Source organism: Pocillopora verrucosa, chromosome 10 (assembly GCF_036669915.1).
Source record: "Pocillopora verrucosa isolate sample1 chromosome 10, ASM3666991v2, whole genome shotgun sequence".
In the NCBI taxonomy this organism is placed as follows: domain Eukaryota; kingdom Metazoa; phylum Cnidaria; class Anthozoa; order Scleractinia; family Pocilloporidae; genus Pocillopora; species Pocillopora verrucosa.
In genome coordinates, this window is record NC_089321.1 from 4634816 (window position 1) to 4648579 (window position 13764).

General features: G+C 37.3%; 1 protein-coding gene across 2 annotated transcripts; it reads left to right on the top strand.

Moving 5' to 3' along the window:
• Positions 1-447: 447 nt before the first annotated feature.
• LOC131771342 (uncharacterized) lies at positions 448-13626 on the top strand. Of its 2 annotated transcripts, none has more exons than XM_059087119.2 (7): positions 448-587; positions 7856-8110; positions 8383-8706; positions 9759-10088; positions 11155-11205; positions 11677-11802; positions 12658-13626. In XM_059087119.2, the coding sequence occupies exons 1-7, from the start codon at positions 497-499 to the stop codon at positions 13104-13106; spliced, it is 1626 nt and encodes a 541-aa protein (XP_058943102.2). In that variant the 5' UTR covers positions 448-496; the 3' UTR covers positions 13107-13626. The 2 variants fall into 2 exon arrangements, with proteins under 2 accessions (XP_058943102.2, XP_058943103.2); XM_059087120.2 differs by lacking the exon at positions 448-587 and adding an exon at positions 6674-6933.
• Positions 13627-13764: the final 138 nt, after the last annotated feature.

Genomic DNA, 13764 nt, shown 5'->3' on the forward strand with positions numbered 1-13764 from the left:
AGATCATTTTCCTTAATAGCTAAGTTAAAAATAAGCTCTAATGTCGCATCTCTTTTGTTATTAAAATACCAAAGAATATGACACCACTTCTAAAAGCAAGTTCTACATTAAATTAGCAATTCAAAAACCTTGGATATGGTGAAGGAAATGAAAGATGAAGTTGTTTCTTTGTCATGGGAAAATGAAGCTTTTTGTATGAAAATTAGCGCAGAAAAAAACCCGCTTTTATACTTTCAACTGTTGACGTCGTTTGAGAGTTATTAGTGTCTAAACTGGTCTTTTTGTCCAAATTGTCTTGCTATTTTGAATAATGGTTATGGCTTTAATTGAAAAAAACTACAGGACAAGGAACATTTTGTAATATATATTAATTAATGTCAAGCAGGCTCGGAAACGTAGGTCTTTAATTAAAAGGGAATTATCATTCACGACTTCAGGGACAAAGAATTTGGGGCAGCAGCTTGAACGAAAGAAGAAAGTTTTTCCTTCGAGGAATATGGGTGGATGTTTTCCATGGATGAGTGTATTTGCTCGGTTTGTAGACTATCGCGTTGTTACCACCACATTGTTTGTTATATCTTCAGTGGGTAAGTTGTTTTTTATTCTCAGGTGTTCAAGTTTATAATTTTTATCAGGCATCGTGTGTATTTGGGCTGCGAAACTGTTTTTGAACGGGAAATAACTTCAAGCGGCGTTATATTTTGAGAACCTTCTTACCTGATGTTAAAAGGTTTTTAAACATCAGACACTGCCAATTTGGGGCTCGTTTTTTAGATTAAGCCTTTTTACTGATTCAAATAATATCCAGTCTTGCTACCGAAATAATTCCCTAATAATCTTTAAGATTAGCATTATAGGGATCTACTGCACACCTCAGTAGAGCAAGAAGGAAAAATAAACGGACAAAGTTTTGATAAACGAATTCGAGTTCCTCTAACTCTAGATGATAGATGGAAGATAACGGAAGAGGGCTCTTACTTGCCATGTTGGGGAGCCTTCGTTTCATTTCTGCTACATGATGTTGCGTTATTTTCTAGCAAAATAGTAATCCTGAAAACTTGAATAATTTTGAATACGACAGTACTTTTAATTTGCAATTTCTTTAAAATTCATTTTGATTACAGACTGTGGGCAGACGAGTTGGAGACAAACAATTTATTAAAACAAATAAAAGGCTTTTTGACTCTACTCTTACGGATGCCAAAGAGCCCGACCATACATTGAGAAAATTTGCTAATAATGCAAAAAGCAGACTGAGGTAGACAGCTGTTGTCGTGAGCAGTTGTCTTTGTTAGGTTTAGATATGTCATTATCAATCGCAAACGAGCCTGCAAAGCCAGAAATGATACAACTTGACAATAGCACTGCTGTGATGGAACATCAACTTTTTTTTTGTCTACTCGTAATTATTTTTTGTAAGAATACATTTTACATTTTTTTAGTTTCTCGATTTCAATATGGGAAAATTAAAACGATGGCACTAATTAATCAACATCACTTTCATGTTCCAAAATAATCTCAGTCGTCTACACTACGTACACTTTCTACATTATCAACATAATGGTAGGACAAATAGTTAGAAAATAAACTTGTTTCTGAATGTCTTATTAGAATCTCGTGTATATCAAGAAAAATTTTTACTCCGTTTCCAAGAAAGAAACAACAATCATGTTCGCCGAGCGATAAAACAATCAAACGACCGCGAGGGAGCTTAGCTAATGCAATAGCAGTGGCCGATCTAGATTACGGGTAAGGAGGGTGTGAACGCCCCCCTTCCCCACTTTTTGAAGGTTAGACCGCTGTTGCTTCGTCCCTGGCTTTAAAAAAACCTCATACTTGTCTCTCATTCGTGCAAAAAGTCGATGACGTGAGTGAAAGCGGTCGTGGATCGTTCGAGAAGTAATTTCCCCCCCTCCCCCCCACCCCTTTCCCACTCAGGCAAATTTATTGATCCACCATTGAATTATGTACGTATCTTTTAACCAAGAAGGATTCAATATTTCACGTGTTTTCAAGAGAAGTCACTTAAGCTGAGTCTATGTTTCTAGCACTATTGTCTCAGTGCTGAAAGGATACAAGGAAAATTTGACAGAATTACAAAAAACAAATAACTAAAAATCTAATGGGAATTCTGAAGATTGCACGAAAGACGTTTCTACATAGGTGTCCTAATATATGATGATTTAAGTAGCTTTAGCTCATAAAACGGAAAAGACCTCTCAAAAAACCCTAAGTACTGACTCTAAGAAATTCCTCCTCCGTAAAGAAAGAGGGTCTACGTGACTAAAGTCATAGTTCAATTTTTCCCCATTTTTGAGCTGAAAGTTAAAAGTTCTCGCTTCTTTGGATCTTATCAAGAAATTTCCTCTTTTTTTCGGCATATTCTTTCAGGGGATATTTTTCGGATTTAAAAAACAGTGATGTTGAAGAAGATGACAGTTATCTTCAAGTTACATCTATGCTAATACCGTAACTTTATCGATCTCAAAGCAATATGCAACCATTGTTTTCAAGTAAATCGTTCACTGCTGATATTACTTTTGATCATGTTTTTCAAGTTTTTGATAGTTACATTTATTTTCTTGGTATTATTTTAATTTCACGCTTGAAAGGTTCATAATATGTTGTTAATCATGTGCTAAAATCTTGGGTTTAAATGTGGCATTCTATTTTCTACTCATCTAGGGTTGTGCCAAATTATAAAATAGCATTCTCTTCACGCACGGCTGTACCTACATACATATAAGGATGCACTTGCTCCAAAATTCTTGACTAGTCAAGCCGCGAGTTCGTATTCCTAAACTTTCCGACATTGTATCAAAGAGACAAGCGAAGAAATTTCCGCCAGTACACCCGAGTCTTTTAATGGTATTACTTTGCGTTAAAATAACAATATCTTGAATGATCAAAACCGTTCTTTTCTTTTTTTTTTAATGAAGCTCAGACCTCTTTTACAAATTAGGTTTTTTGATTTTTTGTGCCTTTATTTTACTAAATAAGCGAATTTTCCTCGACAACTTGCCAAAAGAAGCGATTTTTCGTTGAAAGTTTGACATAAGTCAGATAAATGGTACTCACTCAAAAAAAAAGTCATCGAGTCGCCTATGTTAGTAAAGAACTGGTTCATTCTACTAGCCGCGCGTATATCGAGGTATGAATGCACCTAGGAGGTTTGTTGAACACTCGAGACGCTAGGGTTGGTTGTGGGTGCGCCTCGAGCGGGTGACCGCTTAATGCAGGTTTGATCGAAGGTTTCATTTATACCATGATACTCTTTCATGGGTGAACTCAGAGGCCTATTCAGCTTGATTGTTTTTTAATAGAAAGGCAACTCTGGAGTTCAGAGTTCTTACGGTGACGCAAAACCCGATTACACTAATTGCTACATGCGCTGAAACATAAAACTTACAGTTTGTGGTGAGAATAAAAAACATTGGAACAGCTGGGCTCCCACCACTTCGCACATTAGCATTTTAAAAAATTATATTTTTCGCATGATCCATTAAAGGCAATTTACGTTCTTAACATGACGTAAAGTTTCCTGGGTATGCTTTTTGATTGTTGTTTATCGGGAATATTGTTCTTGATGTAATTTATACGAATCAGCAGTTCTTTATTTATTATATATTTTGTTTTCCAAATAAAAATATGCTTTCAAATAAGTTTTCAGGTTCAAGAGATTGAATCAGACAAATGGTTCTTAGATTTCTACGTATCAGCAATTTTATTTTTTTAACTATCTCATAACATATTCTGACATATCCTGAAATGTGTGACAAGGCCTTTGGCTAAATGACTGTTCCATTCGATGTTTATTTCTGTCTGTATACATTGCTGACAAAGCTTATTTGTAAGAAAACGACCTGATTCCGGATATTTGCTGGGAATGTGATTTTTCTCTTGGAAAATGACGAGTAAATACAATGGCGCGTTAGACAAAGTTAAAATGGATGTGACTTCCCGTCGTGGCTTTAATGGCCATGTGGAAATGAATAGATATTTAGGTCGTTCCCCACCAATAATAGTCGTTGACGGGTTCTTTTGAAACTTTCCTTGAATGTACCCAAAGAGTCCTGCTTCGAAAAATTCATTAAAGGAAAAAGTTGTTCGCATAGGAGTTATGATGGGTCAACCTTGCCCAATTCATTTTTGCGCCATGTGTTATTTCATCGGTTTACAGTACATCCTGCGCAAGTTGGAAGCAAGGGTTTTAAAAATGATACTTGAATGAAATACTCGAAAGGGAAAAGTCATAAACGTATAGAAAAACGTAATACATAACATAAGAGAAAATTGCATCGCAGTTTTGAAGAACGCTTTAACTGCTATATTCTTGTTTTCAACGGATCAATTTGCTTTTAATTTTTCCCTTCTTCAAAATTGTGCAATAAAAGATATAGTCACTTAAAGAGTAAAAGACCAAAGTGTCTGTTAAATCCTTTCATTGATTGAGGGAATACAAGAACTCAATATGTGATTAGGAAGCACGCGTGCCTATTCGAAAAGAACCATGGTTGGATATTATGCACAGTAAAGGAAGCGCAACACCATACTGAGGAATTGATAGAAGCATTCATCTCATTATTCAGCTTAAATATTATTATAAAGTCTTTTTTTAAGGAATGACGCCTAACGACGACTAGAAAGATTGAGCATCATTAATCATGCGCCTCAGAATCTGTTATCATGGTATTGAACATAATTTGAAACAAATCTGAGAATGTCTAATTATTTGTATTTTTAGATTTTCAACACAATCAGCGGTAAATTTTATTTACTATCTACGGCCTATTCGCTAAAAGTTTCGGATGAAAGATTTTGGTTCGCATTTTTCAAAACAACTCTTTTAACATCCAGTTACTTCTCCATCCAGGCATAATATTTCCATTTATGTTCAAAACTATGTTTCTCTCCCCAGTTTGATTTTGCCCAGTTTGATTGTCACGTCGCGATTATAAATCTCTCAGCCTCTAGTGGATTCCATTCCATTGCGCTGAGTGTTATGCGCTATCGTAATTGGTTGATGTTTAGCTTGTTTCATTCAACTTTCGTTCGTGAAATAGATGCTAAAAATCGTTGAATCCAACATTGAAGCCGGCCATGAGGAGGGAATAAAAACATAATGACCAGGTGATCTTTCTGCAGAAGCATTTAGAATATAACCTGTCAGTGTTTCTGTTGAGGTTGAAAAAGGAGTTTGTGTCACATCCACCAAAAGATAGGTACCTTCTCATACTCTAAAGAGATTCCCTCGCCCTTCCCCTCCCAGCTAAGCAAAATTTTCGGCAATGAGCCAAAAAATCCTTGAAATTGTGCTTAGTCATAACCAGTATTTGCTTAAAAGAAAAAAGCGAGTTTAGTAAACAAATTTTACGAAAAGATCAGCATTCATAAAGGTGATCGACCAATTTACGAAATTGCAATTCAGGGTTCACTTTTAACAGATTGTTCACCCCTCAGAACTTGGGGAATCTCTACCGTGTCGAATAATCTGACTGTAAATTGCTTTTTTTTTCTGCTTACTTTCCGACGTTTTCAAACGTGTATCTATGAATTTTCAGTTTTGTTCTTCTATTTCCAAAGATTTCTTTGAATGAAAATCATTTACCCTCTGACCATATAAAAAGGGAAGAAATTTTTTAAGGCGACTGCTTTCTTTGCTACTGACAATGTAAGTACCTGATTGTCTATGTTTGTGCGATATGTCCATGTCTACGTATGATCCTCGGCTAAATCTTTAAGTGTCGCTAGATCGCAATGGTTCTGATCCAACAAAATTGTTCCCTCTCTTGTTTGATAAAAATATACTAGCATGGACTTGCGCACTTTGCTCTACCAAAAACTTGGCATTCATGGGTCTCAAGGCTCAAAGGCATATCATCTCAGTCTAGTTTTTTGAACTGTAAACGATCTATTACTTTTGATGTAACAGTACGCATTTCAGCCTACATCTCAGATATACAGGCAGGTTCAATAACAAAATACTGAGGCATCCGGGTGATAAGATAAAACAAATCATCAATGAGGTAGCTGTTTTCGGTAGAGGTTTCAAAGATAAAAAAAAATCCTTGCTTAGGGTTAGGGTTAGGGAAGTGGTAAAATGACAGTTTCGTACAGGGTTGGTTTATTCATTGTCTCGTGCGGTGTGAATGTTTATTTTTTGATCAGAAAGGACTTAAAGCTAGATATATCGGATCAATCTCTTCATGAATAAATATTTACATCGGTTTTCCTTTCGGCACCATAAAAGAGCGATTACCTACTCTTGGTTTTCATCCTGCCGCCTAACTCCTTATTAAGAAAGAAAAACACCCACAGAATGAAGCGACATAATTATCAGTCCCAAATAAAAGTAAATCTCTTTTTTTCTTTTCAGTCGAGGCCTCGTGCTGCTTTGAGGGCAGAATCTTTAAAATTCCTAAATTATAATTTTGGGGAAATATTGAGAAAAGGAATACCTAAATTAACAAAAGTTTAATATGGAACAAACACATCGGACATCAACTTAAAATAATTGCTTTCAGCGTATTCTGTGCTCTTCGTTATACTGCGACAGACGCGGAGCTCTATTCGTGAGCATCACGTCCGTATTTAGTTTAAAAGTAACGCGTTTATCAGATTATAATTAATACATATTAGCATATAGATGGGAAGAAAGCGTGGTAGGCTTTTTTGAACATTTTTAGCTGCAGTAAATTGGTCGTTATAACAGCATGAAAGCCACGCGAAGATGAATCAGTGGCTAGCCTGGCAAAACCATCTACAACAAAATCCTGAGAAGACATTACTGAAAATTGAATTCGTGAAAAAACTGCTGGAAGAGTAAGGATAACTTGTGGTTCGCAGCTGTTATGGACAACAATAAGAGTCGCTATCTCAGAACACACTTAGAAAGCTTTCTTCTCTACTCTTTTTTACTTTTGATGAATCGAGGTATGTTTAGCGGAGCGTTCTATTAACCCGACGTACACCATACATCTATAATTCTTCCTCATTTGATTGAAGGAACAGGAAAATTTTTTTTCCATTAGAGATTTTTTTGCCATCTGCCGTTCAGAAACGCGTTTGATGTAGGAAAATATGTGTAAGTTTTTTTCAATCAAGACTAACTTTAAAAGGTTCTTCGTGCCGTTAGAGGCTTCGTAACTGTAAAAATATTTAAACACATAAAGCCCAACTGAATTATCTTGATGGGGTCAGCAAGAAAGACTTTATTAAATCCAGTGGGGTCGTATAGTAAGTTGTTTTTATGCTATGCTGTGTTTTTCTCCAACAGAACACTTATATTCATTCTTACGATCAGAGCCAGGTCGATCACAAACTACCACTGAACAGTAATAATTTCCCCTGACGTTGCAATTATTCAAAATTTTCGTCGGTTCCCCAGAAATGTACCTTATGTGAGTTTCTCATGAGGTGTTTAACTTGCATCCCCACATACTAACCAATCTGCATAAACAAACACCAGGACGTTTTAATACATTTTTTTTCCATCAATATAAGTAATGGATCTCACACTTTCAGAAATTTCTACAATACGGAAGTAAAAAAAATTTTTAAAAAATGGGATAATGGTCTTTACTGTCGGAAACCAGAAACTTGCTTCCGTATCATTTCGTATCTTATGTTTTTTAATAAGGGAAGGACGCATCTATTCAGGTTGCGTCAAAAAAATACAAAAACGCGTTTTGTCGTTGATGTCATGGACTAAAAGAAATAAATCATCAAAGGACTCGAAAAAAACTGCGAAATTGCGTGTAAAGATCAGAAGAATCAACGTTATGAGTTGATCTCTGCTGGATGTTTACGAGAAAATTTTGCAATATTGGGAATTCTTCTACTTTTCCCATAACAGGTGTCTCATCTGCAGTAAACTCAAACTGCGAAATAAAGTCTTCTTGCGGAGCCGACTGCCAATATGCTAATCGAACTACAGTGGATCCAGGCTCTTACATAACATTTGACTGCACGGTTTCCTCAGAAGCGGCAGAAAACATAACCTGGGAACAAGCAAAGAAGCTGGCTGGAAAAGGAGATGGCACATCAGATCTAGCTTTACAGGAGAGTTCCCAAAATATTTCATGCAAGTGTACCAAGATATTCTTCACACGTAGGTATCAGTCTCATTATGGTTGTAGAGGCGTATACTGTAGCGAAGGGCGTGGGTCAAGTTACGTGATTATTCAAACTGTTTTGTTGTCAGAACAAATATAAAAAGCACACTGGTACAAAGTTGACGAAATTTTCCCCGATAAATGGTTAATGCTAAAAACTAGCCTTATCACCAAACGTTTCATTTGCCCACCGACACAGCTCATCAGTTTCCCTAGAGACCAATAATCTCAGACATAACAAGGGATGTTATTGTCTTCGTTTCTTCAGGCAAACTTAAGATAGACGAGCATACGGAATCTCCCTATATAATCCAACAAGGGGAACGACCTTATTTGAAGTGTATTTTCTCGGGATGGCCACTCCCGCCCGTAGCTAATTGGTTCAGGGAAGAGAAGCTAATCACTAACGAGTCAAAAGCAGTTTATCAGTTGGACAGGATCTTAGGGAAGGAAGGAAATAAAACTCTCCACAGCAGTCTCAATTTTCAAGTTGCACGCGAGGACCAGGCAGGATTCTATAAGTGCAATGCTACAAACAGCATTCCAGGCTGGTCAAGCAGTAAATCTAAAATGATACAGACGATATACCAGTGTAAGTATAGGGTTAAAATCCATTCCGTTTTGAAATGTAGTATAGGATTTCTCAGTTTAAGAGTTACTCAGGTTTTCTCCACTCGTTACGCTCAATTTCGATTGCTCGAAGTAAGCCGAACTTTATCCCAGTTTGGTGTGGCAAATTTTGATCTGAATTTCCTGAAATTGGAGTAATTAAGTATTATTAATTGAGTTGATAACGTAAATTGGCTACCATAAATGAAAGAATTTTAAAGCTGAGTCAGAGCGATGACAAAGGGTTAACACCTTGAAACGTCAGCTTTAAAACTCTTTTATGGTGGCCAATTTACGTTATCAACTCAATTGATAATACTTAATTACCCTGTTATGCTCTCTCACCGACCCAGCTCCACAGTTTCTTTAGAAACCAACTCCCTATGTTACCTGAAATTAGTTTCTCTCTGATCTGCTTGCAGCTAGTTCTTCCTATTGGTTCACGCTTGCTGTAAGTAAGGTCCTTTATTTGAACACAATGAGAATGAAAGCATTACATGCTTGAGGGGTCGTGTGTAACTAGCTAATTGCTGAGTAACCTCCCTGTAAAAGTGGATAAAATATATATGATGAATAATGAAAAACAAATATAGGACAAGACAAATGTACTTTTGTAATTTAAGATAATTTAAAATTCCGGATCTGACATCTTCTTCGCTACTGACTGTGCGGTTAAGCTGGTAAATCTGATTTCCCTAAAAGTGGGATCAGATTTCACTTTTCTATAAAATAGCTTAAACTACAAGAGTCGTTGAAATTATCTGAGCCAAAATTCCAAACAAAGCGCCTTTATAACGAATAATTTACAGGATCTGTTATAGACGCGCCTCTATAATTGTTGGTTGTAAAGCTTTAGTTTGGTAGCCTACGATTACCTTTCACGTACCACATGAGCGAGGGTGGACCTGTAATAGATTGTCTCCAAGTGGACAAACACCGTTTAGAATTTCTTTTCTAGAAGTCCTGACGCTTCTGCCTCGATACAATCCACATCGATACAACCAACTCAACAGTAGGGAATCTTTTCCTTCATAGGTCCACATGCACAAGACCCAATTGTCGAACACTTGGAAGTTCTCGCGCGCAAATCTTTTAATACAACGTTGATCTGCTTGGTTTATGAATCCGAGGAAGGTTGTCCAGATGACTTACGATGGTACGCCAATGGGCGGCCTCTGAGAAATAGTGGAAAGTACGAAATATTAGAGAAGAAAACTCAATCCAAGTGCAAGAGAGAATTTAGATTGACCATTTTTAACGTTACGAAAAATGATGAAGGAAATTACAGCTGTCACTGGATATGCGAATACTTTGAGGATAAGATAGCTACCATTAAGTTGAAAGTATCTGTTGAGTCTATCACTGGTAAGAGTTTTCATGTTAGTCTATTATCATCAGTCTCCTAAGACTCGTTAACTTTCTTTAAGTTTCGCCTCCATCTTTATTGTTGTTTTCATATGGGTAATCTTTCGATCTAAATGCTTTCGGGAAAAACGTTTTTCTCAAATTTCTCAATTTTACATCTTGAGTACGAAGCTTATCTTTATGTCAGTGAGTGTTTTATGTCAGTTTTTCTTCTTTGGAAAATGTGTAGCTGCTGTTACCATCAAAATTTACCGCTACGATTCTCATATTGATCGCAATGAAAGATTAAAAATGGCTTTTCCGTTTTAAAACATTTGCTTAGTTAAATGGGCAAATATAGGTATTGTGGAACTGATGAAGTCACTAACCCAGTTATGTAAAACCAACCTCTAAAACAAGTAAATAAAGAGGTTAGTTTCGCTCAGTGTGGTGCAGAAACCGTTGAAACCTGGAAAACCACTCGATAGTTTTTGAAAACCCAAGGTTACGTAGAAACTGCATTTTCTGGGAAGAAATCTTTGATCCCCCTAACCCACCCTACAGAGCAACTTCGCTCTTCTATTAGAATGTACTAAAACGATGAATACCGTTGAAGTCGCGCTATGGTTGTCTACTAAAACTCGGAATATCCTTTGGTAATCACCTATGAGTTACGCGCGCGGGATTTGCACCCGGAAGTATTTTAATCGTTGCGGGAATAAATGAGTTAAAATCATCTTTTTGTGCTATATAATCTCAATTTTTTAGTATTAACATAATAAACAACTATTTACTCCAGTGTTGGTGGCTTGCGAAGGATATTTACCGCGCCGCTTCGTGGATCGGTGAATATCCACCATTAGCCAACTCCATTTCGGTGAGTAGTTGTTAATTATTGTTACTTAGATTAATAAGAATACTTTGGCAGGCCTCAAAGTACGAAGTCTATGAATGGGGCATTACTTTATTCCATGCCTTTGTTTTTTAGCTTCTCAGTCACCTAGAGCGAGTGCATTTTGTGCATGAAAGGGCGGTTTCGATGTCTTTTTTTCGTTGAGCATTTTGTAACTTTCATTCCATTATTCAGACCCACCAACAGTGGTTCACGTTTTGACTGGCCCCTTATATCCACTTTCAGGTCAGTAAATCATAGATATTACATGGTGAATTAGAATAATAAATGATGGCCTAAACATAGGAATAACGATATAAGAAATAATCGGCCATGAATATTAGAACGTTTCGAATTTAAAATTGGGAATGAAATAAATAAGTATCAGTAACTTTCTGTAAATCGATAGTTGCATGCCTCAGTCATTGCGGACACAGGCCATGGGACAGTGTCACTAACACCATCCTTTTTCTGCTATTTTTATCACAAAATTACAAAACTTGATTTAGACTCCATGGTAGATTATCACCTTACAAAGAAATATGTCATTGCTCAACAGTACTCTAAAATCCTAGTTTCAACAGATCATAAAACGTTTTTTAAGTTGTGGTTACTTTGAGTAGACAATCACCTTGCATGTGTATAAAGGTGTACTAGGAAGGATCATGGTTTTTTTAATCAAGCCATTATTTGTTGTATGGTTTTATTAATCTGCAGGACAGCGCAAAAAGTGGCTATTGCCGATCATTATTCTGGCAGCGGTAGGTGGCGTTGCTGTTTTCATGGCAGCCGTGCGGTTCGGAGTGAAAAAGAAGTGGACATCATCTTACGAACTTGAAAAGTGTAAGTTAGGAATATATTAAACCAAAGTTCGTCGAGTGATGAATATTCAGGGTCGTAAGAATCAAATATCAACCAGTTCTACATCCTCTTTAAGGGACTGGTCATTATTTTCTCATTAACCGTCGGGGGGGGGGGGGTGGGGGGAAAGGGTTCAAAGAATTTTTAGTTACGTTGCGATGAAATGTCCCCCCTCTTTATAAAGCTCTGTAACATTCTTATGATCCTTTCCACACCTCATTGACAGTTTCAAGAAATTTAGCACTCAGTTGTCTATATTCCCTTTTTTCAAACTCTGTTCGTGACGACGATCACCCCTCCGTTACTCCAGAAGATCTTGTGATCCCAAACCCCCGCCCACCGCAAGAAAAGCCTCCGACCCACCTTGGTAATAAAGAGTGACGGGTTCCTTTGATTCATTCGTGTAATGTTTTTCCTTATGAAAAAATACATTGACTCTAAAGAACCGGCTAACATCGCCAATCTTGTAAGTTTACTGTGACAAGAACAACTTAAACAAATTTCCAGCGTATACAGTTAAATGTTGGAATGTTATTAATCACTGTAAGTGTGAGAATGCGCCACATCTCAAAAAACTCCTCAAACTGGGTCTGAAAAGTGAAGCTCAACAACGGCAGTTATATTCGTTAAAACTGTGTAAAATTTGCCTGGGTATTGACTCCTGTGGAAACTGTAAAAATCCTTCATATTATTCCCCCAAATAAAATTATGGCCCCCGAACCAGAGCACACCTTCCCCTTATTCTCTGAGCAAAGCTCCGCCGATAATGTCCATGGTTAGATGCTAACTTTAACAGCTGAATAGGTTCTAGGGTCGTTATTTTCTTTTTGCTTATAGGTGGGTTCAATGATGAGGTGTTGAAAAATCAACTTTTTGTCAGCTACAGCTCAAAAGACGTTTCCTGGGTCAATGAGTATCTCATTTCACTGCTTGAGAAACACTCAATAGCCTACAGCATTCATAGCCGGGACTTTGAACTTGGCAAGCCCATCGTTCAAAATATGGCGGACAATGTGTATGGTAGCCGTCAAGTAGTAATTGTTTTATCACAGAATTACCTTGCCAGTAACTTTTGCCGTGAGGAACTACACATGGCTTTTCAGAGGGGGATGGACACGGGAGATTCTTCTGTGATTCTTGTAATGATCAATAACTTGAGGAAGAAGCAACTGCCTGCAGCCTTAAGAGACAAGCGTCTGTTGGAGTTTGAGAAGCACAACAAGAAGCAAGAGTGGGAAGAGAAAATTCTAAGCGAGATTTTAGATTGGAAGACAGACAATGTTTAAAGAAGTTAGTGTGTTAACAAATTTTAAATTCTAGAAACCTTCATTGGGCCGGCTAAATTAGCTTGAAGATTTTTTTTTTCCAATTTTTATTCTGATGCCGGATGGGATCAGTTAACAGCGCGAGAGGTTCATGAATTATCTCTCAGTCCCATGCTCAAATCCTTGAAGTATGAGTGAAATTGTTCAGCCGCCATTAGATTATTCAACGAGAGGAATCGTAATTGAGGGCCAAACTGTTTTGATTAGTTGGCGTCAGAACCCACTGACCTCATCCCAGTCTACATATCTGGGCATCGTCGTCGTTCCACATTTATCCACCGCCATATGACGCGAAGTATTCACTTCCGTAAACTTCCGGTTAGCATTTGCTTACGGTTTTTTACTGCATCATATGAAGTGATTTTCAGCTGATGAATATGCGATTGATTCAAAACTCTTTTGCATAAGTTGATTGAGGTGATTAATTAACAGATAAGAAGTGGCTGTTTATGACACGATCCTTTTAATTGAGAAGTAAAATAACAAGGCAGAGTTACTGGCGTGGGTGTACTTTTTTTTTCGTTCTTTTCTCTCCCTTGAGCCGTTCGGCTTGGTATTTGCACCTACTAACTCCTTGAGGGGCAATGGACGCAAAGGTCCAGAGGAAGACGTCACACGG

What these genes read in the sequence shown, in the direction of transcription:
- LOC131771342 (XM_059087119.2), top strand. Translation starts at nt 497, where the DNA reads ATGGGTGGATGTTTTCCATGGATGAGTGTATTTGCTCGGTTTGTAGAC. An exon ending in GATACAGACGATATACCAGT is followed by an intron (nt 8,707 to 9,758) that starts GTAAGTATAGGG and finishes TTTCCTTCATAG; the next exon opens with GTCCACATGCACAAGACCCA. An exon ending in ATCTGTTGAGTCTATCACTG is followed by an intron (nt 10,089 to 11,154) that starts GTAAGAGTTTTC and finishes TCCATTATTCAG; the next exon opens with ACCCACCAACAGTGGTTCAC.